Source organism: Gallus gallus, chromosome Z (assembly GCF_016699485.2).
Source record: "Gallus gallus isolate bGalGal1 chromosome Z, bGalGal1.mat.broiler.GRCg7b, whole genome shotgun sequence".
Taxonomy (NCBI): Eukaryota; Metazoa; Chordata; class Aves; order Galliformes; family Phasianidae; genus Gallus; species Gallus gallus.
Genome location: NC_052572.1, coordinates 42,561,342 through 42,588,004, shown reverse-complemented (window position 1 = coordinate 42,588,004; position 26,663 = coordinate 42,561,342). Strand labels below are relative to the sequence as shown.

The 26,663-nt window shown below is 38.3% G+C and overlaps 1 protein-coding gene and 1 long non-coding RNA gene across 11 annotated transcripts in view; one reads left to right on the top strand and one right to left on the bottom strand.

The window, feature by feature from the left end:
- Positions 1-9,449, bottom strand: part of ERCC6L2 (ERCC excision repair 6 like 2) — a 52,030-nt gene extending 42,581 nt beyond the window's left edge. For 7 of the 9 annotated variants that reach the window (XM_015280383.4, XM_015280385.4, XM_046905642.1 and 4 more), the window contains exons 1-5: positions 9,153-9,449; positions 5,837-6,261; positions 2,825-2,944; positions 2,103-2,296; positions 402-563 (exon numbers count right to left, since the gene is read on the bottom strand). In XM_015280383.4, coding sequence (XP_015135869.1) covers positions 402-563; positions 2,103-2,296; positions 2,825-2,944; positions 5,837-6,261; positions 9,153-9,207 — 956 coding nt within the window. In that variant the 5' untranslated portion in view covers positions 9,208-9,449. The remainder of the gene's footprint in view (positions 1-401; positions 564-2,102; positions 2,297-2,824; positions 2,945-5,836; positions 6,262-9,152) is intronic. The other 2 variants (XM_015280384.4, XM_040655795.2) reach the window with 1 other exon arrangement.
- An 83-nt stretch (positions 9,450-9,532) lies between these two features.
- Positions 9,533-16,634, top strand: LOC107052326. Of its 2 annotated transcripts, XR_003072287.3 has the most exons (3): positions 9,533-9,627; positions 10,189-10,422; positions 15,130-16,634. It is a non-coding gene; the product is annotated as an uncharacterized LOC107052326 (long non-coding RNA). The 2 variants fall into 2 exon arrangements; XR_005842681.2 differs by lacking the exon at positions 15,130-16,634 and having other exon boundaries at positions 10,189-13,113.
- The last annotated feature ends 10,029 nt before the right edge of the window (positions 16,635-26,663 follow it).

Here is a 26,663-nt window from a genome sequence, read left to right as displayed (position 1 = left end):
GCAAGAAATGTTAGGTTAACTATCAGTAAGGAAATGAATAAAAATGGTGTATATAAATAGAAACATGTACTACTTCCAACATTCAATTTTTTCACTGTGATACTCCAATTTGAGCATTTGAGTTTCCCTGGCAAAGACTGATGCTTTGCAAATATATGCATTTCTGCATTCTGAAAAATAGCAAAATATTATTGCTTTGAACTTCCAAGTAAGTCAGAATGACCTGCGCATACTGGACAAAACAAAGGCACAATATTGTCCAAAACTGCATATCAGATCTTTATCTATCGTGTGGGAACAAAAACAAAACAAAAGCAAAAAAACAAACGAACAAAAAACCAAACACATCCTTAGTAAACAAAGATAAACAAAAGGAAAAAGAAAAAAAGTATTTTATTTACCAGTCCATGACACACCAAAGTTCATTCATATTGTTTTGAAGAATGGTTCCGGTAAGGCCTATGCGAACATTGCATTTTAAGGACTTCATGGTTTGAGTTATTTGAGACTTGGGATTCTTGATCCTGTGTACTTCATCCACTATGACAGCAGACCACCCTATACTGCATAGCAAGAAAAAAAAAACCCTTTCCCTTAATTGATATTACATATCTCATCACTTCACATACACAAAAATTGATGTCAGTCACATGTAAAGCCCTGATTATTACTATAAGAAACAAAACGTATTTATTTTTGCTTTCTTATTTTATATACACTATACTACCCACTTTCTTGTCTGCTTAGTAAATTGAATTATAATGGCTAAACTACACAATAAAATAGATGAACTACTGTCAACTGTACCAAATATTTTCTGTGAAGAAAGCAGCTTTTCATTTCTGGACACACATCTTACCAGCACTAATTCCACACATAAGTAAGATTTAGAATAACAGAACAAATCTCTTAATGTGAACTTCTGAACCTTAATTAGCACAGTTGTGTTTTACTTTTCCTAACAATATTCATCCAGACAACAGAACAGAACATGCTGAAGGCATTTCTAATTGCAGTTAACTACCTGAAAGCATCACTCAACTACTTTGAGGCCTCTGTGATTCCAATATGGTGAAAGAATTCTAGTATGTTGTGATTTTGAAACCAAGACGATCACAATTAAGTAGAGATTGAAAAATACTTTGCAACCAGTTCAAGTGCAAATTTGGTGGAAAAATGAATTGTATTTTGTGATATTAATTTTAAATAACTAAGTCCGTAGGAAGAAATAAATTTATGAGACTGCTTTATATGCATGAATATTTCCAAACAAGTTCATTTCTATGCTAAGGCTACTTGAAGCAGCCATGTTTAGAAAGAAATCTCTCTCCTGAGTGGGTTTCATGAATTTTAGATGACTATTTTGAAAATTGATCTTGTGACATGTATGGTGCCTCGTAAGTACTTTCAACCAAGTCTGTTTATGATATTGTTAAAATCTGCTAACTATTAATGACAATTAAAGACCAGCTTAAGGCCAACTCATCATTCTACCTAAGCAAAATACACAGCCTTTAAGAGCATCAGATGAACACTGTATGCTTATATGGACACGTGCTTGGCAGATTGATTTTGGTAAATCCTTACACTGAAGCAATGCAATCTTTCACACAAGTCCTACTGCACTGACATGGGCTGTGCACAGGCATTTATTTCCCAGCCACCAGCTGTTTAATGTCTCCTATCTGCACTTCTCTTTCAGACAGGCACAGACAGAGCTGGAGATCAGACTTTTTCCGGTGATGGCTATTCAAAACAGTAGGACACTCTTTGAGGCCCAAGACACTTTCCAATCACCTAGCATGGGAACACTGCAAGACCAAGGGCAACATCAGCTGATGGAGGCAGAATGCTACAGCTAACAGATGTTCATGCAGCTTGTATCTATTTCCAAGATGAAATGGCCCTAGTGATCCTCTTTCACTAAGTAAGGGGTTTAGTATTCTTAAACGTAACAGAAGGTAGGGCAAAACTTCTCCTTTTTAAAATACTGGCAGCTATGGAAAAAACAAAATAGGACTTATTTTTAGGACTTAGGAATTCAATAAATAAATAAATAAACAAATATAACTATCTTCTGCAATGCAATGAGTCATACTTACTTGTTAAGTTCATCTAAATAGAGGCGAAGTGTCTCATATGTTGTAAGGGCAACTTCACATTTCCCTTGCTTGATGCGATTCAAGTCACCTTCCTTTTTACTGCCATGTAAGACAGAGACCTTAAAGTACCCCCATGTGTCTAACTCATCCTTCCAGTTATACAGCACTGAAAGAGGGGCCACTATGAGGAAAGTCTGAAAAGAAATAACTGTTACAGTATTACTGGAAGATCCACAGCTCAGCACTTTCTCAATGAGGAAAGTCATAATCTTGAGATTTATCTTATTACTTCATAGTCTGAACTATTAAATTCTGTTGTTTCAAAGCACGGTACAGAAAATACCTGAATATTTATATAAATTCAAAAGCAATTATATAAATTCAAAAACAAAGAGTGTGTAAATACTACAGAAAAAATACACTAAAGCTACACAATGTACCCAGAGTTATACTGATATTTAGGCAACTGCAATGAGACATGATATACTATCATACCGTTTCGTTATAACATTTATTACACACACCATTCAATGTTTTAGAGGTGGTAAGGAAGTTCCTCTAAGCCATAAATCTGGTCAATACATGAGAAGAGGTATCGAAATGCTTAAAAATTTAAGACAATCTGTACAATATTATCACAGAACTCCTAAAGCAAGAAAACAAACAACACAAGTATTGCTTTTTACCAAAATTCTTGAAGTTTTATCAGTAAAAAGCTGTACCTTCTTAGGGTTACATTTTGATTCTTTTTTCATTGTCCTCTGTAAAAATTCTGGCATATTATTTTCAATATCTTCACGTGTTCCTTTTTTGTGTAACACTGCAGCCAAAAATGAAATGACCTTCAGAAAGAAAACAACTCTCAGTAATTATGTACAACAATGCAGACAGAAAATGAACAAGTTCAACTGAAAATACACATTTCAGACAAAATCCCGAATAGGATTTCATTTGTTAATATACATATTTTAATTGTTATTATACTTTTTTTAAAAATCAATCTGTGTTTACAATAAGAGCATTTAATTGCTCCATACTGCACTTTCATTTTCCAAGTGGAAAATCCTCAGAAATACAGTACAGAAGATAAAGGAGACAAGAAGAGATAAGACATGTCTTTCAGTTTTCCTGGAAATTGCAAACACATGCATCTTAGATGAGGAAGCAGTAGGATGAGTTAATGTGGTTTTCTGTATGTTCCATCCCTCAAATTCTCATTCTTGAATTCAAAAGCAGTTCATTTGGTTGTGTTGAAGTCTATATTCATTCAACTGCCTCAAACCAGCCAGTGATCTTTATTTTCCTTTAATTAGAAGATATTTATTGTAATACACCACAGTGGTAACAAACATTCTAGACAATATTATTCCAAGCTTTCCCACGATAATCCAAAGCAGGCAGAGGACAGAGGTATCTGTGTCTATCTATGGCTAGAACATTTTAATCCGTAAAACCGACTTCAGATGAACAACATCCATGGGGCTAAGCTGCAGCAAGAACCAGAGGCATCAGAGGTGTGTCCCTCTTTTGAAGTTCAACAGGCCCCTTCTGATCAGGATGGCCAGCTCTTTTGCAGCTGCTACACAGATGCTTGGTGCAGGACAGAGGTAAAGCTGTCAGCTGTTAAATCAAATAATTTTTTTTTTTCCTCCCTCTAGTGATGGGATGAAGAGCCAGTAGTGCAGAGCTGGTTGAAAAGCATCTGAGGACAAAAGTATTCAAGGAGAAGATAGGGAAACCCATCATACAGGGCTAGATGGGAAAGAGATGGAAGAAACTACAAACATTTTGATGCAGAAAATTTCATATGAGCTGAGAGACTAGGAAGCTGCTGCAAGTTTGTACATGTTGTTTCTTCATTGTTTGTCTGAATTTCATTCCTACCCTCAAAAGGACTAAAACCAAAATCTGCATGTTTTTTCCGGATCTTCCATTTTTGGAATAATTATGCATCACAGATTTGTAAAAACAGGAAGGCTGGAAAGGGGCAATTCAGATGAGAAACCTTTGGTTCTTTCAGATAAAACTAGGAGGCAATCGAAAGGCATTGGCAGGAAACGTTAACTCACTGCTATTACAACATAACATTATTCTACTTACCTTCACTACAACTCAAAATGAAAGAGCTACACACTAAAGCCAGTTCAAGCAAAAACCATTTCAAAAGTAGAAAGAACATTACAATATAAAAGTCTTAAAGTAAAGCCTTTCTCTCAGGTATCACCCTGTAATTTAGAAATCGTAATATTCAGCCAAGTGGTAAGCAAAAGCAAAATTTATAAGACTGTAAATCAATTAGCTGGTACTCCGTGAAGTTTAATGAATATTAATTCTTTCACACATGAGAATCTATGAAACAAGTAAACTCATCTACTAATTCATGCCTTCTGAGCCATCCATACTACACTTGAGGAACACAAATACTCTGTTTTTAGAAAGGAATATTTAAGACAGTATTCAAAAACCACATTTTTCTTCTGCAAACTTGACATTATGATTAAAAGAAACAACTATCACAGGTGAATTCTACAAAAGAACACGCAGCCACTGTGTGACAAACATGACCTGTTCATTACAGAATCAGCCATGAGATTCAAGAAAAGAGGTGGGAGCGAGACAGTTTGTTTTTCTCCTGATTTTCTATCTTACACAAATGTTTATTTCAATATTAAATTGGATATTTGCAGCTCCTGAGTAACTACTGAGTTACTGAGCTGCCATGAACAAGGAATGCATCTGAGGTAAGGTGAAGCATAAGGTAAATGGAGTTAGTTTAGTTGTAACTAATACTTTAACAGATCAGCAGCAGCTCTCTACACACGCATGGTACTCCTCTTAATACTCTATTCAGAGAAGTTCTGCTAATTTAGTTCACTCATTTCCCTTGTAAAGTTTGCTACAGAACAAGCATCTGTGCACAGAAGGAAGTTTTATCAGCTGACTTTCTTCTAAAAGGATGCGCAAGACATGCTACAGCCAGTATTTACCAGCAAAGAAATGAGCTTGCATTTCACAAAAAGGAGGAGCAATGAGAGATGGACAAGGAATATTTGCTACAGGACTCAAGGTGCTAACTTAAAACCAAATAGATTAAAGAGAATCACTTCAAACTTAAAACACCCTAATTTTAGTAAAATAAGTGAATCAATTGGGCTGCAGTTATTCAAAGCATAATGAAAAAAATCCAGCCATTCTTTGTCTCTTCATCAACAGAATTTGCATTTCCAACAATGATAAAAATATTATGTAACATCTGAGAACTTTTTCCAGAAGGGAGAGTATATGCATCTTCTTCTATTTCCCAGTACAGTCAAACCACTTGTTTTCAACAACAACAAAAAAAAAGTAAAAAGACATTTTAAGACCTGCTAAGTGGTGTCTGTACTAATAGTATTCTCCAGTGCAGCAAATCACTTTCATGATGTGTGGGTATCAATCAACATAACACAAACACTAACATCTTAATTGCTACAACTATCAAGCTTTACAGTACAAATGATCACATCCCAGTTTTATGGAATGTCAGAAGCTTATCTTAAATCAGCAGTGACTCCCACCTCACAAAAAGCCACATCCTGCCTCCTCCAACTTCATGCCAGAAAAGGGAGAATAAGCTTCAACGATATGGCTTTTATTTACTAAGTCAAATTAAAAATTAAATACTCTTAACAGAAAATGTGCTGCCAAAAAGCAAATAAATTAATCTATTGTCTCAATATTTTTATAATAAATACCTGTACTGTCTTTCCAAGGCCCATATCATCTCCAAGAATGCATCCCCTTTTATTAGCGTAGTGCCAATAGAGAAACTGGGCTCCTTCCCTTTGATAGCCACGCAGGTATCTATTAATTGTGTATGGGATAAAATCACCGTTATCAGATAACTTAAATGCATCTGTTGAAGATGGAAGATTTTGGCCAGGAAAATAAGGCTTTTCAAGGTCACCATCATCAAATATTACACTCTTCCAGGAACATCTACCAGCTTCAACTCTACAGAGCTCAGATATTAGTATTTTCTTATCTTCAGATTCTAAGAATGATACAATAGCGAATGATTTTCCGTTCTTGTCGTTTTCAAAAGATGATATTGTTCCTTCAGAAAACTTCCCATTTTCAGGACAAGGTGCAAGACATCTCTCCCCAACATGCCATCTATCTATGGGAACAAACAAAACAAAAAATAAACAAACAAAAACACAATGAAAAACTGGCCAAATGCACAAAGTATTACATTTGGAAACATTGATTGAAATATTAGATACTTAATAACTTATTTCATGAAAGGCATATAACTTAAGATCACATGCATTTCAAGGCTCTATTGAAGACAGCACTAGAATTATAATACTGATTACTGGTTAGAACCAAATTCCAAGATAGGCACATTACAGTTTGTATTGCTGATTTTAAAATACCTGAAAGTCTGCCTGGAAAAAAAATCTCATGTAAACACTGATTGATAAGTTTCACTTGAGCCCACACTGACAAACCCACACTGACAGGGTTAGCATCCAATGAATAAACCTTGTCATCTGTTCCAAAATACCATCTACAATAGATAACACTTGTCATCTACTTGAATCCAGTACTTCAGTTTTACTAAGTTGTCTCACAAACACAACCATGTACAAAGCACCACATTTCTCCTTATAATGTCTAGCATTAGGGAAAAAAAAAAAAAAAAAGTAAAAACCTTATTTCAGAGTTCACTTCTGTTGCTTCTAAGAACACATACAAGGATAGCATTTGCCTATGTCCCTCTCCAAAGTGGGTAACTGACTGAATTCCTTATGCAGCTGTAAAGTCTTCAACTATTAAAATTTCTTTCTCTGTATACAGTCTCTGTAAGGTCTTACCCCATTAATACCACATATCAAATATTAACAGAGAAGACTGAGCTGCTTCTTTTCCTATGTCATTTTTACATTTCATGTACAATCTTTAAATGGTGCATACGCTGCTTAGAGAAAGAAAAATATAAGACCAGCAGTGTATAAGAGTTAAAAGAATGCATATTGTATTGACAAAGAAGTACTCAACAAAATATTAGAAAAAGCAAGGCCTTCACAGGGAAAAACAAAACAAAACAAACAATAACAACAACAAAACAGAAAAAGTAGACCCAATAAGTATCAACTACATGCAAAGTTCTTAAAATCTGGATTGAGAAAGCGTGTCTTTGGATGACTTTTGAATGACGTATTTACCAACAGCAAACCTTCCTTCCAAGTAGCTTTGTCCTTCCTTCAACACACACAGATTTCCTGCACTTGCTGTCCTCCAACTATGAGCCTCACAGGTCTGCTCTCTAATGTGTGACAAGATTTTGTCTGCTATAAACTTGCATCCTAAACCAGTGGCCCGCTAGTTCTTACACTAATCACTTCACAAACTGGAGTCACTCCATTCGATTAATGTCTCTACAGAGCACTTGTATGATCTCTGCATCATCCTTGCTCAGACTAACATCCCACAGCCTGGGCCCTGCACAAAAGACACTACGTACCTTCTCCAAAAATATCTAAAGCTGAAAATAACATTGTGGGGCAAACAGTTAGGTACAGACAGTATATTCACTAAAATATAGTTAACTATTCTCCTCTTGAAGTATTTGCATATGTACTGCCTCAAAACTATGACCAAATTCATGCACAAAAAACACACAAAAAACTTATAATCTTCTCCCACTACCACCTTAATCTTTGGGCAATTTCTCAAAATTAAGAAGCAATACTGAAAAACAAAACAAGCAACATACAGATCTCTGCTAAATATTCAAAACAAAATTTAAAATAGCATTTTCATTATTACTCTCTTTCACAGTAATATCTGAAGTGACACACAGCATTTAAACTTTCAGGTTAGTACTGTAATTTAATATGACAGTGCCTTTGTTTCTTAACATTTATTGAGTTTTATAAGCTGCATATGACTTGTCAGAATTGGGGTCCTAGGTGCAGAGCAGAATAAAGAGTACTGGGCAGCAAACTCTATAATAACAAATTTCAAACTAACAAAGAAGGAAGAAAATGAGAAAAAAGGGAAAGTGGCAAAACAGCAGTATTAAGGACAACAGTACTACAAGATTCTGGAAAATAACGCTGTACAAACTGAAGTAAAAACTGCTACACCATCTTCTTCTTTTGAGCAATCATTTATGTAGGATAAAACCTCTACAAATCAGGACATCTACTGCAGCTTCCTAGCATGGCCATCAATGAAAACAGATGGCATTCAAGATGACTCCTTATATCTAGTCTGTTACCATTTATGAGGAAGTGCACCATGACACATATTGACCATTCCAAACCATGATGATAATGGCCTGCTGTCACAGACAAGCTCATTTCACTACTCCTATAGAAAATAAGCAAGTTACCATAAATGCTTTTTAACTATTGAAGTTTGACAACTTAATGAAGAATGTAAGGTTTTTTACACTCCAACAAGTCACTGTAAAAGCAAACTTGTGATACCATAATGGAAAAGCATTACCTTTTCTAAATTTGAAGCCTAACTGTAAAATTGCTAAATATATTTGCTAAATATATAAGCAAATAATATTTAATAATATATAGCAAATATATTTGCTAAATATATAATATATATATATAATATATATATATATAATATATATAATATATAAAATTGCTAAATTATATTGCTAAATATATGAGACTAATAAACACGTTTTCTAAAAGATTCTTCAGCATCTACATTTTACGTCCACTTTAAATACACACTCCCAATTTTCCCAAGGGGAAAAAAAAAAAAAAACAGAAGAGGAACATTTGTTGTAAGGGAACATTAAAACAGAAGAGGAACATTTGTTGTAAGGGAACATTACTGAGCCGTGCACACCACGGCACTCCTCACAGCATCACTCTGTTGCTGGGTGAGGTGAGGGGCTGTCAGCACACCCCAGGGGCAGCTGCCCCACGCGGGACGCCTCTGCCCCGCGGCCCACACTGTGAACGACGGGTAAGAAGCCCGCTGACACCCAGACGCGCTCTTTCACAGCCTGGGAACCCACGTCAACCCCCTTACCTCGCCATGCATCACTCATCTTAACCGACGTGAATGCAGGTGCGGCGAGTGCCATCCCCAACGGTGGAGAGACGGGCACCGCTCACTGACCCCGCAGCGAGGCACGGCCAGGTAAGGGCTCGGGAAGCAGCCAGCACGCCGAGCAGCCGTCGCACGCGCCGTGCCTGCGGAGAATACGTTACAGCGCTCCGCCTTCGCTGAACCTCCGGTACCAACCAGGCAGATTCACCCCCACCCTCAAACACGATCCCGCAGGACACCGCAACTCACGCAGCCTGAAAAGCCTAAACTGAAGAGGCGGGGCGGGAGCGATCCCGCGAGAAGACCGGAGGTGGCGAGACCGCGTCTCTTCGTATCGCGAGGCTTGCGCTACTTCTCGCGAGAGCTACCGGAAGTCTTGGCCGCCGGCTGCCAGCGTCGGGCCTTAGGTGAGAACTGTGCTACGTAATGACCGGACGCGGCTCGGAGCCTTCAGGTTGACCTTCTCTGCCATTACAGTTTGTCACTGAGTTGTAGCGCAGCGACCCTTCAAGGGTGCTGAGCCTTAGGACTGCTATGGGGCTGTGGGCCATGGGGCTGTTGTGGTGAGGCCAGTGTCTGGGAAATAGTTGTTCGGGAGCAGCTCCATTCTGCACAGTGTGCAACAGTATAGTGGTACCCACTTAAACTTAACGGAGCTTTTGCAGGACGTGTGCAGAGTTGCATTGTAGTACTTGTAGCGCTACTGCTGTGCAGATTTATGATGGATGAACAGTGTTCTTGCACCTGAAGAGCCCCTGAATGGATTGTTGCCACCCCAGCTTGAATGATTAGACGTCTTGATACATACTAAATATATTTTATCAGAATTTTCTCTTAATGCTGCTGTTGTTTGTAGCAACATCCATAGGGGAAGAAAAAAGGGAAGAGATTGTGCCAGCAAGCCAGTAGGGAAACTAGTGGGTATAATGGCACTTGCTACTGTGAATAAAACACTTATAGGAGCAAAGCACAGCAATGGATTCTACCAAATGTGAGTCTGTGTGCTTTTCTGCAGGTAGCAGCCACCTGCCTACACTGCGAGTAATGAAGACTCAACAGAACCCAAAGCAAGATGAAGTTCCTTCTGTATATCATCTTTGCTGTTAGCTGGAATTTTATTGTAACAAGTTAATGAAATGTGTGTGGTGGTTTATGAGCCAGTGGTAACAGAAGAATAGCAGGCATGAAAGCACTGACAGAGTTGCTTCAACAATAAACTACATAAATTTTGGATACCGCATATGTTGGGGTAGGTTGTTCAAAAATATAGTACCAATAAATTCAATTGTTTTTAAAATATACATGTAGTCATGTTTAGCTACACTGATTCTAAAGGAATGTGACAATAGCCGTACCATCATAAAAACAAAGCTGGAAACAGCATGATGTTTTCAAAATTTGGCAAAATAACCAGAATCAGAAACTTAATGAATTTCAGCCCTCAAAGCATGTTAGAAAATTCTGCAAGAACATGTAAGTTGTCATTCTAAGGCAAACTTTTAAACTGGGTCATGTTTGAAGATAAATGTTCATACCACAAGGTGTTTGTTTAATGAATGTTATGTTGCATTTGATTATTACAGAGATAGTTCTGCTTAATGAGGATTCTTTCCTGTGGAGTGTGACTGTTATTTTACTGTCATAAACACAATATTACAGCATCACAATAGAAGGAAATAAGAAACACGTTAAGCTCTTGCTTAAACACTTCAATTTTGCCAGTAGATAAAACTCTTCTCACAAATTACAAGCTGATTCTGTATCTTTACACAACTTCGGGGGAGGGGGGAGGCTAGATAATGGAAGTTGGCCCAGTGAGATCGAAATATGAAAGAAGATCAAAACTTCTTTCATGAGGACATTCTTAAAAGACCAGGTCCATAATGAGGCTTTTTTCAGAAGTCAGTGAATTACTTACTTCTGTAATTTATCTTCTAAAGTTTTTAGAATATAGAAGTCCTTTCAGGAAATCTTTCTAGCTCAAGTTAGAAGCTATTTGCTAAGATATAAAAAAAAAACCTCATACTGTGTTTCTGCAGGAAAAGATTTGTGAAAGGACTTTATTTTGAAAAGCTGTTGCTGTTACTGAAAAGTTTAAGATATCTAAAACTCCATGTGAAATTTTGAACTTTGCTCATATTGACTTTAGATCTAGATTTCATTAGAGAAGTATTAGAGAACAGCCAAAATGAATTGGGTTAAGCACTTTTTAAAAGATGTGCTACATCCCTGAAATGTTCGTGTGTAACATTGTGAAAGAGATTGTTCAGTTTGGTGACAAAAATTAAGCATGACAGTGTTAGAAGTGCTACTAAGAGGAACTCAATAATGTGATATGCACTGAAGAGACGTATTGGAAGGCCTTCTTTTTCTGTCCCAGATATTTGCCACACTGTTCAAAACATTTCCCATAAGTAGTATTCAAGAAGCTCTCACAGTTCTTAGTGGAAATCAGCCTAGCAGGGTACTCAGAAGTGTCTGTACACTAATACATGCACCATAAGGTATCAAGAAGACAAATTAAAGCCTTTTGTGTATAGCTGTATGGCTCACGATCTGGTTGGGCAAATGTGGCAGGATGGCTCATGACTGAACTGCTGGTGAAGACAGATTTGGGCAGTTTAGGACATACCGGCCAGGACAATGAGGAGTGGGACTGGCAGTTAATATTTGAGAGAGCTCTGCCTGGGGATGGATCCCAGACCAGCTGAGACTTTATAGGTTAGGATTAGAGAGCAAACTAAAGAAGGCAACATTGCAGTGGGTGTCTGCTACAGTCCTCCAGATCAGAAACAGGCAAGTGAGGCCCTTTTTGGACACCTTGAGAAAGTCTTCTGCTAGCAGACAGTTGTCCTTTTGGGGTCTCCGTCCTCCACAGAAATATTTAGAAGACTGATGCTGTTGAGTGTAAGCAATCCAGGAGGTTTCTAGGACAGGTTGATGACAACTTCTTGACACAGGTGATCAAAGAAGCAACAGATGGAGATGCCCTGTTGAGTCTGATAGTTGCAAAGGTCTAGTCAGAAATGTGAAGCTTGCAGGTAGGATTGCCTCTGGTAGTTATGAGACGGTGGTGTCTGAGATCATGAAGGAAGGGAAAAAGGCAAACAGTGGGATTATAACCCTGTACTTCAGGAGATCAGACCATGTTTGACCAACCTATTAGCCTTCTGAAACAATTGGCTTGGTGGGCTTGGGGAAGGCAGCATCATGTGTTGTTTATTTTGATGTCAGCGAGGCTTTCAGCACTTTCTCCCATAATATCTTTTATAGACAATCTGATGAAGTATGAACTAGATAAACGAACAGTGAGATGGACTGAAAACTGGCTGAACTTCATGGTTCAAGGGATTGTTATCAGCAATGCAACATTCAGCTGCAGTCCCATTACTAGTGGGATATGTTGGGGTCAGTACTGGCATCAGTATTGACCAAAATGTTTTCCTTAATGATTCAGATGATGGGGTAGGGTGCATTCTCAGCAGATTCATAGATTATAAACAATTGAGAGGAGTGGTTGACGGACTAGACTTTGCATGCCCAACCTGTGGCCTGTGGGCTGCATGCAGCGTGGCCAAGCCCATTCTACCCTGCACCATCATGGCGGCAGCTCTGCCTGTCCAAGTGACCCAGCTCAGCCTGGCTCCAGGAGCACCAACTCACTCACCATCACTCACCAACAGCCAGACATCGGCGTGTGGTTGGCACTATCTGGGCTGAAACCAGGGCACTGAGAGGCTGTAGTGCAATGCCAACTCAAGCTACAGCAAACAATTGTATGCATTTTGATGCATTGACTAAACACAGCCCTGTAAACTGCAAAATATATATATTTGGTTTATGTATATATATTTGGTCTATATATATATATGCAAATGTGCTTTCCAATTTGATAAAGGAATTTGAGAATAGTGGAGAATAAAGATTGTCAAAAACTTCATCAATTGTTTAGTTTATTTGCAACTCCATTTTTAATTGACTTATTACCTGCAAGCATTCAAATGGAGTGTGTAAAGCTGCAATCAGATATCCAACGCAAAGAAAAATCTGATCATGTCTCTTTACTAGACCCTTATAAGATCTGTCTTATCAGACAAAAATGTCCTTTGATTCACAGTCACACCTTATTCATGAGGTTGCTTTTTGGCAGTACATACATTTGTGAGCAACTGTTGTCAAGAAACAGTAAAAGTTTGTGAAAAATCTCTGATCAAAACCTTACAACCACTTCCCTTGAACTAAACTGATGCATTACTTTCGCAAAAACAAGGCCAAATATCCCACAAAAACATCAGGAGCAGATGCTGGTGGGATGGCAGTGGAGATTGAAACTTCCCACCAGTATTCCCTTACATTTTGTTGCTGTATGACAAATGGCAGCAGAGGGGCAGTCTGACATGATGGCACCTGACATGGAAGTGCATATAATGCAAGGATGTGTCATTGAATTCTTCCATGTGGAAAAAATGTCACCCAATGACATTCTTTGATGCTTGCTGAATGTTTATCGAGTTCAAACAATGGATGTCAGCACAGTGAGGCAGTGTTGCGTTTCAGCAGTGACAACAGTGGATCACCTCCACTAGTGCATCTGGTGTCATTTCCATGGAAATAAACAGGAGACATTACTTTCAGAGCAACTTATCTATATTTGGCTCAAGACAATTCCTGTTCATTCAGTACAGCTCTGGCAAGCCAAAAGGTTGGACACCCATGGCCTAACTGCTTCTTCTGTCCATTGCTTAAAAATGAAGAGCTTTAGATACTGGGTAGATCACTTAGCCTGAATCCAGTCTGTCCTGCAGCCCAGTGATAAAAGACGTTGTATTACAGCTTGCATAACTGTGTGCACATTTCTAGTCTCATTTTCCTGTTAATAACTCACAAGACCTTTAAATCATTCTTCTCTTTCTTACTTTCTGTCATAAAATAAAAGCATGAAAATGTTAACTGAGCAGGTCTGAAAATGCTGTACAACACTTGCATGCGTACATAAAAATAACATCTTGAGAGTTTAACCCAGTAAATCAGATATACCTTGTATTACTAACTTCTTCTCTCTCGAAAATAGGCCAGTCCTAAATCTTCCTTGCTCTTAGAAGCTAGGGCAGTATAATTCTAGTAACATGCTGCAAAATTGTCTGCCAGGTGATGCGCTATTCAGTTTGAATAAACCTGAGACTGATTCCACAAGTGTTACAATGTATTGATTCATTTCCTTCAAGTGTCTGGTTAAAGGCTAACTCCAGGAAAGCTTTGTCCTTAAACAAATATATTATATAAATGGATCGTGTAAGCAACACTCAGATTTCATGATTGTCTTGGACTGGGAACTGGATAATGGAACTTGTCAGGTCTATTGAATATGTAGCAGATACTTGCATAAAGCAGTTCTGAATGTTTCAGAAAAATATGTGAGCATTCAAAAGGCTTGTGGAGCAGTTTCAGGTTTACTCTGGGCCTGGTTAAACCAAATCAGTATAATTGTTCTTCAGAGGATCATTTATTATGTGTTACCCATTTCACTTTACAAATAAAAACTATTTCAGAAATGGAACAGAGCTCTCCATTATGAGCAGTAGTCATATAAAAGGTTTATGGAGAGTTTGGTTCCCGTTATCCTTTCTTTTCTTCGGGAAAAAATAAAAAAATTTGCTTCCTGAAACTTGATTTCACTCCTTTCCTTCCTTTTTTGTCTGTCTTTGCCTTTGTCTTCCCTTTTTCTTGAGGATGTGAGGGTGGAGATGACATTGTAAACTGTACTCAAATGATAAGAAAGTCACTATTTAAATCTTCTAAGCAGATCAGATGCAAATACAGTGTGATGTAGAAGAGTGGACATGCAGCTTTTGTAACTAAAATCACTAAACCTGAGTGTACAACCCATTTAAACAGGCATTTAACTTAATCATCAGGTACCTACCCAAGGTATTGCTAATCAAATAAAATTGTACAGTTGCCTTTCAGATGTGATACCATATGTGAATTATTGGGCTCCTATGATGATCAACAATGAAGAAAACTGCATGTAACTATCAGCATGAAGATAAAACTTATTTTCTTTCTGATATTTTAAGGAATTTGCCTCAATCATGTTAACCATAGTCTGATTACATTTTTAAGGAAAAGTGCAGAGACGTGTACTCATGCAAAAACAAAGCAGAAGAAAATAAAGATGCTGCAAAACAACTCTGAAGCTCTATTAGAATACATGACTCCTGGTTAAACAGAAAATCCTGTTCCAGTACTGTGAGTAAAATGCAGTGCTTTATACAAGTTATTTCCTGTGTTTCTCCTCTGTGTTATCCATATGGAACACCGATCAACATGGGGTGGCTTGATGAATTGGCACTTTTTAGAGGAACATTACAGCTGTATACAGATATGTTAAAAGACGCAAACTGAAGCTGGACAAGCTGAACTGGAGGCTTGTCAAACCAGTCATGCCCACAAAAAGATGTAAGAATGCTATGTGTCCATGCAGAAGGCAGGGATATTTTTGTTCATGGAGTATTTTTCCCTGATATTAAAGTCAATGAACCTCTTTTACTATGAGGATCTGACTGCCACTGCAGTCAGAAACCACGAATGTCTGGGACAAGTACATCTGAGATTATTTCTGCTGAATCAGCTCTCTATAATATATCTATTAAACCAGTACCCTGAACACAGAGACATTTCACAATACAGTGGAAACTGCACTGCAAAGTGTGCCTTCGATTTCAGCAAATTCTGAGCTCTTTTCCAATAATTGCTGTTACACAAAGAATACAAAAATTTTTGTGACATGAACAGCAAATTACTGTACTATTAAAACCACCAGTCATATTTTTTGAGTCATTGAGTATGTATTTTATGTGACAGAGTGAGTTGCCATGCATACCTTTTCTTGGGTTAATATCACAGCTGTTGACAGGTACCTGATCACTGCAGCGTGTCACATTTCTGTTAGGTTTCTTCAAAGAAAGACATTATTTGTGAGTTTCTGAACATACATATAGATGTAGAAGGTCTCCTCTGAAAGTAATGCCTCCTGTTTTATTATGTTGACACAAAAAAACATTGTTTTGTAGCTGAAAATTTGCTCTATCAAATAGTGTTATTGTGCTCTTTGTTGTAGTTTCCATGGAAATAAATAGGAGGCATTATTTTCACGGTTACTTATGTATATGGTGTGACACTGGCCCCAGACAAACTGGAACCCTTTCCTATTTTATAGTTAAGGTTGTCGAGATGAAAGTACTGACAACGAAAGCTTTGTAAAACCACAAAATATACAACTTAGTTCATATACCATAGTAGGTAGGTCTTACTAGCCAAAGCAAGCATGTACCGAGTGGTAAGCAAATTCTCATTTATTTTGAAGTGTACCATTCTATAATTTTCTTTGAATCACCTTATCCAATAAACAGAATGTTATCTATAAACAATAAACAAACAAATAAATAAATAAACACATTACTTTAAAAATTACAGTTACTGTTAAAAGCATACTTTTTTTTAGATTTATCTCAAGAACATATAATAGGCTTCCTTATTACAAAAAGTAAATAAATAAAAATTGAAACCTAATAAAAAATAGAAACAGACTTACTTGTGGATTGGATTGCAACCTTAATATATCTTTCCTATACTTAAATAGAACAGGTTTTTATTTTTCTGTGTGTAATATTTGCTGTTAAATTTGAATAAATTTCCTGTTTTTACCATCACATTTGAGGAACAGACTAGGGACAAAGAAAAGGAGCATTTACTGGACTGTAGAAGAATACTTTCCAAAGCATTCTTATCATAGTCACTACTTGTACTGCACGCCACTTTTTATTTTAAACGAGATGAACTAATCGTTTGTACAAAGCTCCACATGTGTAGATGAGAGGGAATAATTCTATGTCCAAGAGATGTGTAGTTGTTATGTCTTCAGTGATATTTGTCACACAACTACTACAGTTGAGGGAACTGTGAAAAAGAAGGGCTGCAGCCACTACACTAGGAAAAGCAGAGGAGAGAAGGTCCCAGCCTTATGTTGTCTTAATATTCTGTGTCTTCTGGGTGGTATGAATGCAATGATGTGATGTTTTCTTAATCACTTTACTGGCATGGGTTTATCTTGCCTGGACTGTACCGAGTGAGTGGGGATCGTTTTGGGTAGCATAGAAAATATAGTGTAGTTAATGCATATAACTAACAAAACAAAAACTGCTTTGTTCCTAGAAAGACACATAATCTTCATTGCTTTAAAAACAAAAAGGAAGAGGAAGAGGAAGGGGAAGGGGAAGGGGAGGGGAAGGGCAGAGCAGGGAAGGGCAGGGAAGGGAAGGGAGGGGAGGGGAGAGAAGGGGGAAGGGAGGGGAGGAGAGGGGAGGCAGTAGGCTGTTTTGTCAATATCATTATCCAGATTTATATATGTATCTTTCAACTTCACTCAAAGTCTAATTCTCCTCTGTCACTCCAAAGGCTTGACGACTAATAATTTTGCAAGTCCTCCATGGATTATTCCAATTCTCAAAGGCATGAGAGCAATTTCAAATTGACTTCCAAATACATTCATGTAAACTGTGTGTCTTGTCTCAGAAAGAATAATCCACTACATTCCCATATAAACAGAACCCTTAAATATGCAACAGATGTTCCATTTTTTGTAAAGCTCTTGAATTCATTTGCAGACCTTTGGCTAAACTGATGAATTAATTTGTTCAGGGCAGATTTCATAAATCCTCTAATAATTCTTGCCCTTACACATCTTGACTTGATTTCTGAGATCTACAGCATGTGTTTTAAATGTTTTAACCTTTACTACTTTAATCAGGTAACATTTATTTCAGGACTGGATGATGATCGGTCACTGAAAGATATAGTTGACTGGGAAATAAAATCCAATTTGTCAGTTAAACAAATGTCTTCTACATCTGAAATAAGAAGAAATCAGTCTGTACTACTGGATCCCTGAAATGCTTAGTGGTTTTGACATCAGTCTCCTTTTCAAGGGTACGTAGTGCTGGATTGCCAAGTATTGCTGAATGCAGTACTGGTATGCAGAAAACCACTGTCACTGTGCTTATGTAAAGCTGATTTTTTGGGGGTAGTTTTAATGTAAGCATTTAACTTTATGCTGAGATTTATTTGTATCCTTTAAAGTTATACATATTTTTAATACTCAGAGGTTACCAATTTAAACAGCAATGAAATTAGACTGAAAAAAAAAAAGTTTTGTTTAAGATACTTGCTTCATAGAGCAAGAGTTTTCTATAGCAACACCTCTGATGTAATTATATCAAATAATTCAAGGTGGTTTCATTGACAGATGTGCAATAAAATGTGTATACATGAAGTTTTTTATCTTTCATTGCTGGACAACTGGCATGCTAGCTGTCCACTCAATAAATCTTTATATGTTTTCTGTAATGGACATCCAGAGGTACGAATCTACAGTCTGTAAGATACAATAGGCATATATTGCATGTATAGTATTTTTATTTCTGGTGAAAGCCTTCAACAGATCAAAAGGTCATTTCTTTTGCCTCTTTCATAAGGTTTGTCACTATTTGGAATAGATGTTCCATGGACTTTTCTGAATCATCATAAAAAGCAGCCAAAAGTATAAAACCAAGCATCTAGAAACAGGATACCTAAAAAAGCTTGTTCATTTTTCCCTTGATATTGTCCACCAGGTTCTTTCTTGACAGTTTCTCCTTTGCAGTCAGAGGTCCTTTAAAGGCCGCAATCTGGAGAAGTCAATCAAAATCTCCTGGTGTGTACTTTGTTTCATATATCATATTTGGCACACTGTTTCTATTCTAGAAATGCTGAGAAACTGTTATACTTCAGAAATGAACTGCTTTTGTCTTATGCACTACAGGGAATGTCCTGCAGGGTACATCTAGATTAGTTTTCTGCTTTCCACATTACAGTAAGAAGGCAAACAGACAGTGTGCCTTTGAATTGCTCTCCAGAAACAAATCTAGCCACTGGGGGAAAATGCCTGGAGGAATTTTCTAATTGTTGTCAGACACTGTAATCTAAATGAACTTCAGTATATTGCAGAAACAACTGCAATTAAGCATTTGATATATTACCAAGTTTGAAATATATTGATGCAAAATAGGTGATAGGATAAACCTGTTACTGAAAACTGAATGCAACAGAGGCAGCAAGAATTTGTTAATTATATATATATATATTCAAATACTTTACTTAATATTAACCACGTCTCCTGTCACAGCATCTCTGATACTTAATTAGTAACATATTGCTACAGATACTGAGGATAGCAAGGCATTTACAGCTAGGCAGCCAAGCATGGGGAAGTTGAGTGAAAGAATTGTCTCAGAGAATAAAGAATTCTTAGAGCAACAAAGGAACTAAAAATCCTTTGATTCTGTGTTTCTCATTTCAAAAATCCAGATTCACATTGCTAAACTGAAATCCTAATATCAATTTTTACTGTTGTGTATTATTTCCTGCTACAAATTTTAATTTAAGACAGACTTCAACAAACCTCAAAATCAAGGCAAATTTAGCTGCAGAAATATAAATCTTCAATGAAATAGCATAATTCATGCCAAAACTGGTTAAAATAATTTCATACAAACGCTGAAGTAGTTTTCTTATATCAACTACAGTGGATGTAGTCCTTTGCAAAAGCCCATAGAGAAGTTTGTATTGTCAGTGATTGACTCAGTACTCATAGTTTTGGAATGACTGTGCTTCTATGCAGAGAAAATGAAGTACCCTTTCAGTGTGCATACCACTTTCAATGGAAGTACACTACCATAAACAGCCACTGTCTTTTAACACAGGCAGTTCATCTGACAAAACCAGCTAGTCTGCATGTATGAAAAGCTGGAAACTTCTGCAGCATTGTGATATGAATAGCATGATATCTAACAATACTTTCAGACTAAAAATTACTGCAATAATTTGACTAAGTGAATAGGGCAAGTTATACAAAACAAGTCCTCTGCAAATTGAATATAAATCATAAGAGTCCCCTTGCATATCTATAAAGATAATTGTGCCTGGAATCAAGCCCTTCAGCTTACCTTCAGTGACAAAGCTTTAAGTGAGTCAGTTTGGATATCAAAAAGCCACATCAGCTGAGTGAGAGTGGGCTTTTTTTCATGTAGCTTTGCAGTCTGCATTGTGCTCTGTCTTGTTGAAAAGAAAACAATAACTGCACACAAGCAAGCCAATTAAGAGTAGGTTGGATTTAGTATCCAACGATAGCTGAAACTCTTGGTTATGATGCATACTTTCATATGCACCATAGCTGTAACCTCTTAGGATGAGCAATAGCATGAATTGAGACCAGGAGAAAAGGCTTGTCCATGTGGTTAGTTCCTCTAGAATCAAAATCCTGTATTGAAAAGAAAAAGCCTTATTTTAACTTCTAATGCATAGATAGGTAAAATAAATATAAAGCAGTTCAGATATCTGGGATGATGACATATAATATGATTTCACTTTTATTTCCTTCTCACCTTCCTTTTTCCCTCTTCTCCTTTCACTTCAGAAAAGATTCCAGAGGGCAGCTAGAATTAGAGGCTTAATGGATAAACTGCAGACTTTCAAAAAGACCTGCAAGAAATACCAGAGCTGACACACAAATCTGTACGCGTATTTGCTAATTCACAGAATTACTTTTGTCCAAGCTTCCTACAGATGGAGCTAGAATGCAGTTTGTGAGGGCCTGTTACCTTTCATAACAGGTAAAGGGGTGACATCCTCTACAAATGGACTCCTTGTTTGGATACCTTATGTTCTGTTTCTAATTTATTTGTTTCACAAATAAGTACTTTTCAGAAAAGGTTAGTTTTAAAAGTACAGCTTTTGTTAAGTCTAGTTTCATGTCAATTAAGAGTTTTTTCAAGTTGCTGATAGTCATTTTCTTCCCATTTAATGGTAATATATTTAGCTCATTAGTTGTTTCAGTCCTTTCTTCAATATGGCAACTAATGCAGGAAGAGAAAAAAAAAAACAAAGAACATATTTGAAGTAAACAGAGAGAGAGATAGGCTCATTCTTGTTGATACATAATTTTGCTATCATTGTCTGCCTTCTGATACTTTGCCTTTGCCTTTTCTGTTCTCTGTCTGTATTATTGGCTTTTTGGATCAAAGCCATTTTTTTTCCACACATGGAATTATGTACACAATATTGTAAAACCTTTGGTTTCAAAAAAGGACAAATGTCTGTAATTTGATTTTTCTCAGGCTTCTCCAGAAGACTAAAGAGATACATTAAATAGTGTCTTTCAAATTCTTCAGTTGCTTTATCTGTTAGTATTCATCCTGTTCTTTTTTTTCTTTTTTTTCTTTTTTTTTTTTTTTGTGCCACTTACTAGCAGAGAGCAAAAAAGAAAATGGCTCAGCTGACACTACAGATAGAGGCCCCCTATAATAGCAGTAGTTCAAACTTTTAGCATGACACTAGTAGCCTTTTTTTTTTTTTCAAGTAGCGGTATTCTGCCCTCCAAAATATGCTTTTGGTTTACTGCAATATCCCCCATTGCTACATTTCATAACCATATACAACACTACCACAGAATCCCCAGAATCACAGAATCACAGGTTGAGGTTGGCAGGGGTCTCTGGATCCATCTGGTCCAGCTCCAACCCCTGCCCAGGCAAGAGCACCCACAGCAGTTGCCCACAACCATATCCAGGCAGCTTTTTAACACCTCTGAGGAAAGGGACTCCACAAACAGGAAGACTCTCTGGACAGCCTTATCCATTGCTCCCCCACCTGCATAACACAGCATGGAAATAACTCCTGCTGATCAGGAGGAACCTTCTGTATTTCAGCTTGTGCACATTGCGTCCCATTCTGACAATGGGCACCATTAGAAAAAGACTGGCTGCATCCTCTTTGCAGCCTCCCTTAGATCCAGACACACTTGATGAGGCAAGTAGAAGCTTCCATATTTATTTTCCACAATCAAAAACAAAAACAACAGCAACAACATAAATAACGAGCTGGAAGACATTTACTGTCTCCAAATGACAACGTAATTCAAACAACTCCTGGAATTTCAGTACTGCACTGTAATTCACCATTCTCACTGACATGAAAAAATAAGACTTATGTGCACTTGTTTGTGTATTGGGGGAGAGGGGCATGAGACAGTTGTCTTAAAAATATTTGTATCATCCATTTCGTGTTCAGCAGTTTGTCACGCTGTCTGTAGCTGCAAACTCCTTACTGATATGAAGGGATTAAAGAACTCTCTCCTTTACACTTGAACTTGGTCACAAATAGCTTTACACCAGCTACACCTGCAAGACTTGCTCAGGGAGGTTCTCAGAATCAGATACAGGTACAGCTCAGCTCTGAGCTTTGCATCCTAACCCAGTGCCATGTAGCAAGTCTTTTTATGTATGAATTTAGGATCCGTTTTCTTTAGTGTTGTCTTCTATGACATTGCATTTTGTTCACCATATACAAGATAAAAGAGAAGGAATCTTCTGGCGGGGGTCCTATAAGTCCATTTGGGGTGGGCTGTTAGTTTTGTCTAAAGTCTAAGTGCTTAGAAGAGATTCTGGAAAGACAAGGTGATTCTTGCTGGGCTAAACATAGGCCTGGAGTCTCAAGAATAGCAGAGAGGATAATTTATAGCTCAATTTTATGACACACAGTGGTGGAAATGTCAGGCTGCAGTCCTTGCATAGTGTTTATAAAATTGAGATCACTCTAAAGTAATGCCACCTATTAATTTCCATGGAAACTATGACAGATACAAAGAGCACGGTAACACTATCTGGCAGAGCCAATTCTCAGCTACAGAACACTATTTTTCAGCATTGTCACCAATATTAGCTATACATTTTTGCCAGCAATGAGTAAGAGCTGCATGCTGCGTTCATAATAATCTTCATAGCTATCTGGAACATGGAAATTTAACTATATTTCCCATACAGAGCATCAAGACAGTGATAATAATTACGCAGTTGCATTAAATACTTATTGAATAATGTTAAGCTAGCCTTGAGCTCAAATTAGTTGTCAGCTAAATACCAGATCATTTACAAATAATGTTTAGTTGCTATTCATGTTCTGGTCAACAGAAAAGCATCAGATGCAGGAACTAATCTCCTCAGCATAATATTTCAGGCTGACTCTCCCTGTGCCCTGGTTGCAGCTCAGACAGCATTAATAGTGCTCTGACATTTGGATGCTGCTGAGGGATGGGTGCGCTCATGGGGCAGGGCTGGGCCACTTGGAGGAGCAGAGCTGCAGAGGCAGTGGAGGGCAGATGGCACAGAGCTGCACTGTCAGCTGCTCTGGGCCACATGCAGGCTGCATGCCACGAGTTGGACATGCCTGCCGTAAGCCCTAACCCTAACCGTAACTCCTAACAATAACCCTAGCAGCAACACTAACTCTAATAGCAACCCTAACCCTAAGCCCTAACACTAACCATGGCCCCTAACCATAACACTAACCCTAAATTCTAACCCTAAATCTAACCACTAACCATAACCCTAGCCCTAGCTCCTAACCCTAACCATTTCCCCTAACCATAACACTAACCCTAACCTCTAGCCCTAAAGCTAACCCTGAAAACCCTAAACCTAACCCTAATACCCTAAATCTGACACCTAGCCCTAACCATAATTCCTAATCTTAAATGCTAAACATAAATATAACCCCAACCACAATTTTAATCCCTAGCTCAAACCATAACAAAACCCTAATAATCCTAATCCTTACCCTAGCAAAAAAGTAATAACCATAATCTTAATCCTAACCCAAACATGACCCTAACAAAAACCTTGCTATCTCTAATTGTAGCACCAATTCTAACGCTAATACTCTGACCCTTAAATTAATTCCTGATCCTAAATACTAACCCTAATCCTAAACCTAAACCTAACCATAATCCTAACCCTAACACTAACAGAAGCCCTAATATCCCTAACCCTAAACCAACTCTGACCCTAACTGAAAGCATAATAACACTAATCCTAACCATAATCCTAACACTATAACTAAACCTAACTAAAACCACTAATACTAACCCCTAACACTAACCATAGTACTAACACCTAATTCTAAACCCAATCCTAATCCTAACCAAAACCCTAAAAACAATAATCCTAACCATAACCCTAACTATATCCCTAACTGTAACCCAAACCATATCCCTAACATTAACTTGAGGAAGCTCCTGCTGTGGTGGGCCATTGGAAGTTTGAGGCACAGAAGTGGCTCTCGATGTCTGGCTGCTGCTTTATGGCAGCAGAGAGGAGGCCTGAGGTTGTCACTGTTCCCTCCCTGCTGCTCCAGGCAGGCTTGGAGCAGTGCAGCCAAGTCTTCTCTCTTCAGGGCAACCCTTGGATTGCAGTATTCAAACAGCTGTGGATCATCTGTCTTGAAGTATGGGTTATAGGAGAAGATTAACTAAAAAATACAAAGCAGATGAGCTAGTTGCTATCCATGTGGGACGGAAAGGCAACCAGGCAGAGGAACTGAGATTTGTAACTGCTAAATTCAAACAGGGGTATTGAAAAGGTCTGTCAGTCAGTGTAATTCTACGGCTTACGCTAACTGAAAGAAGATATGTTGCAAATACACTGAAATAAATAGACTCATCATATCCTGATTTATTTGTTTTTCCATTCCATGGGTTCAAACCCAGATAGAACCCAAATATATTTGATCCATATTTCTACTACAGCAATGGTAACTTTTAAATACCAGGAAATACCCCAAAAAATAAATGAAGATCAGAACAGTTACTGTCATCTTCATTTCCTCCATTACCAAGGCAAATAGTGTCCTGGGCTCCATAAGAAGAGGAGTGGCCAGCAGGCAGAGGGAAGTGGTTGTCCCTCTCTACTCAGCTCTTGTGAGGCACCATCTGGAGTACTGCATCCAGACCTCGGGCCCCCAGTACAGGAAACACGCAGAGCTCTTGGAACGGGTCCAGAGGAGGGCCACCAAGATGATCAGAGGGTTGGAGCACCTCTCCTATGAGGAAAGGTTGAGGGAATTGGGATTGTTTAGCTTGGAGAAGAGAAGGCTCCAGGGAGACCTCATTGAGTCCTTCCAGTACTTGAAAGGAGTGTATAAACAGGAAGGAGAATGGTTTATGAGGGTGGATAGTGATAGGACAAGGGGAAATGGTCTTAAACTGAGGCAGGGGAAGTTTAGGTTAGACATTAGGAGGAAGTTTTTCACACAGGGGGTGGTCATGCACTGGAACAGGTTGCCCAAGGAGGTTGTGGACACCCCATTCCTGGATGCATTCAAGGCCAGGCTGGATGTGGCTCTTGGCAGCCTGGTCTAGTGGTTGGCAAGCCTGCACATAGCAGGGGGTTTGAAACTAGATCATCATTGTGGTCATTTTCAACCCAGGCCATTCTATGATGATCCTATGATGATTATTTATTTGTGTATCTCTACAGCTAGGAATCTAGAGCTCGATTTTTACAGCAAACTATTAAATTTATGTTAGAACCAACCATTACTTCTATTTCATTTTGTGAAATTAAATACAAATTCAATCTGAGATTTCCCCTCTAAAGAAATCATAGAATCATAGAAATGCTCACATTGGAAAAGACCTTCAAAGTCATCAAGTCCAACCACAACCTAACCATGCTACCCCACCTCTAACAATCCACCACTAAATCATGTCCCTGAGCACCACATCCAAATAGTTTTTAAACACATCCAGGGATGATCACTCAACCACCTCCCTGGGGAGCCTATTCCAGTGCATAACAACTCTTTCTGTAAAGAAGTTTTTACTGATATCCAACCTAAACCTTCCCTGGTGCAACTTGAGGCCATTTTCCCTTGTCCTGTCACCTGTCACCAGTAAGAAGAGACCAACCTCACTCTCACTGCAATCGTGTTTCAGGTATTTGAAGAGAGCAATAAAGTTCCCCTCAGATTCCTCTTCCCCACACTAAACAGCCCCAGTTCTTTCCTCCTCAGAGGTCATATTCTTCCAGCCCTTCACCAGCCTTGTTGCCCTTCTTTGGACCTGCTCCAGCACCTCAATGTCCTTTCTGAATTGAGGTGCCCAAGACTGAATGCAGTACTTGAGCTGAGGCCTCACCAGTGCCAAGTATGGGTAGAGGCTTACTTCCCTAGTCCTGCTCACCACACCATTCCTGATACAAGCCAGGTTGCCATTGGCCATCATGGCCACCTGGCACACTGCTGGCTCATATTCAGCCGACTGTCCACCAGTACACCAAGGTCCCTTTCTGTCAGGCAGCTTTCCAGCTACACTTCCCCAAGCCTGTAGGGTTGCCTGGGCTTGTTGTGACCAAAATGCAGGCCGCAGCACTTGGCCCTGTTGAAATTCATGCAGTTTACCTTGGTCCATTGATACAGTCTATCCAGGTCTCACTGTAGTGCCTTTCTACCCTCTGGCAGATCAACACTCCCTCCCAACTTGGTGTCATCTGCAAACTTACTGAGGGTGCACTCAATCCCCTCATCAAGATCATTAATAAAGATGTTGAATAGGAGTGACCC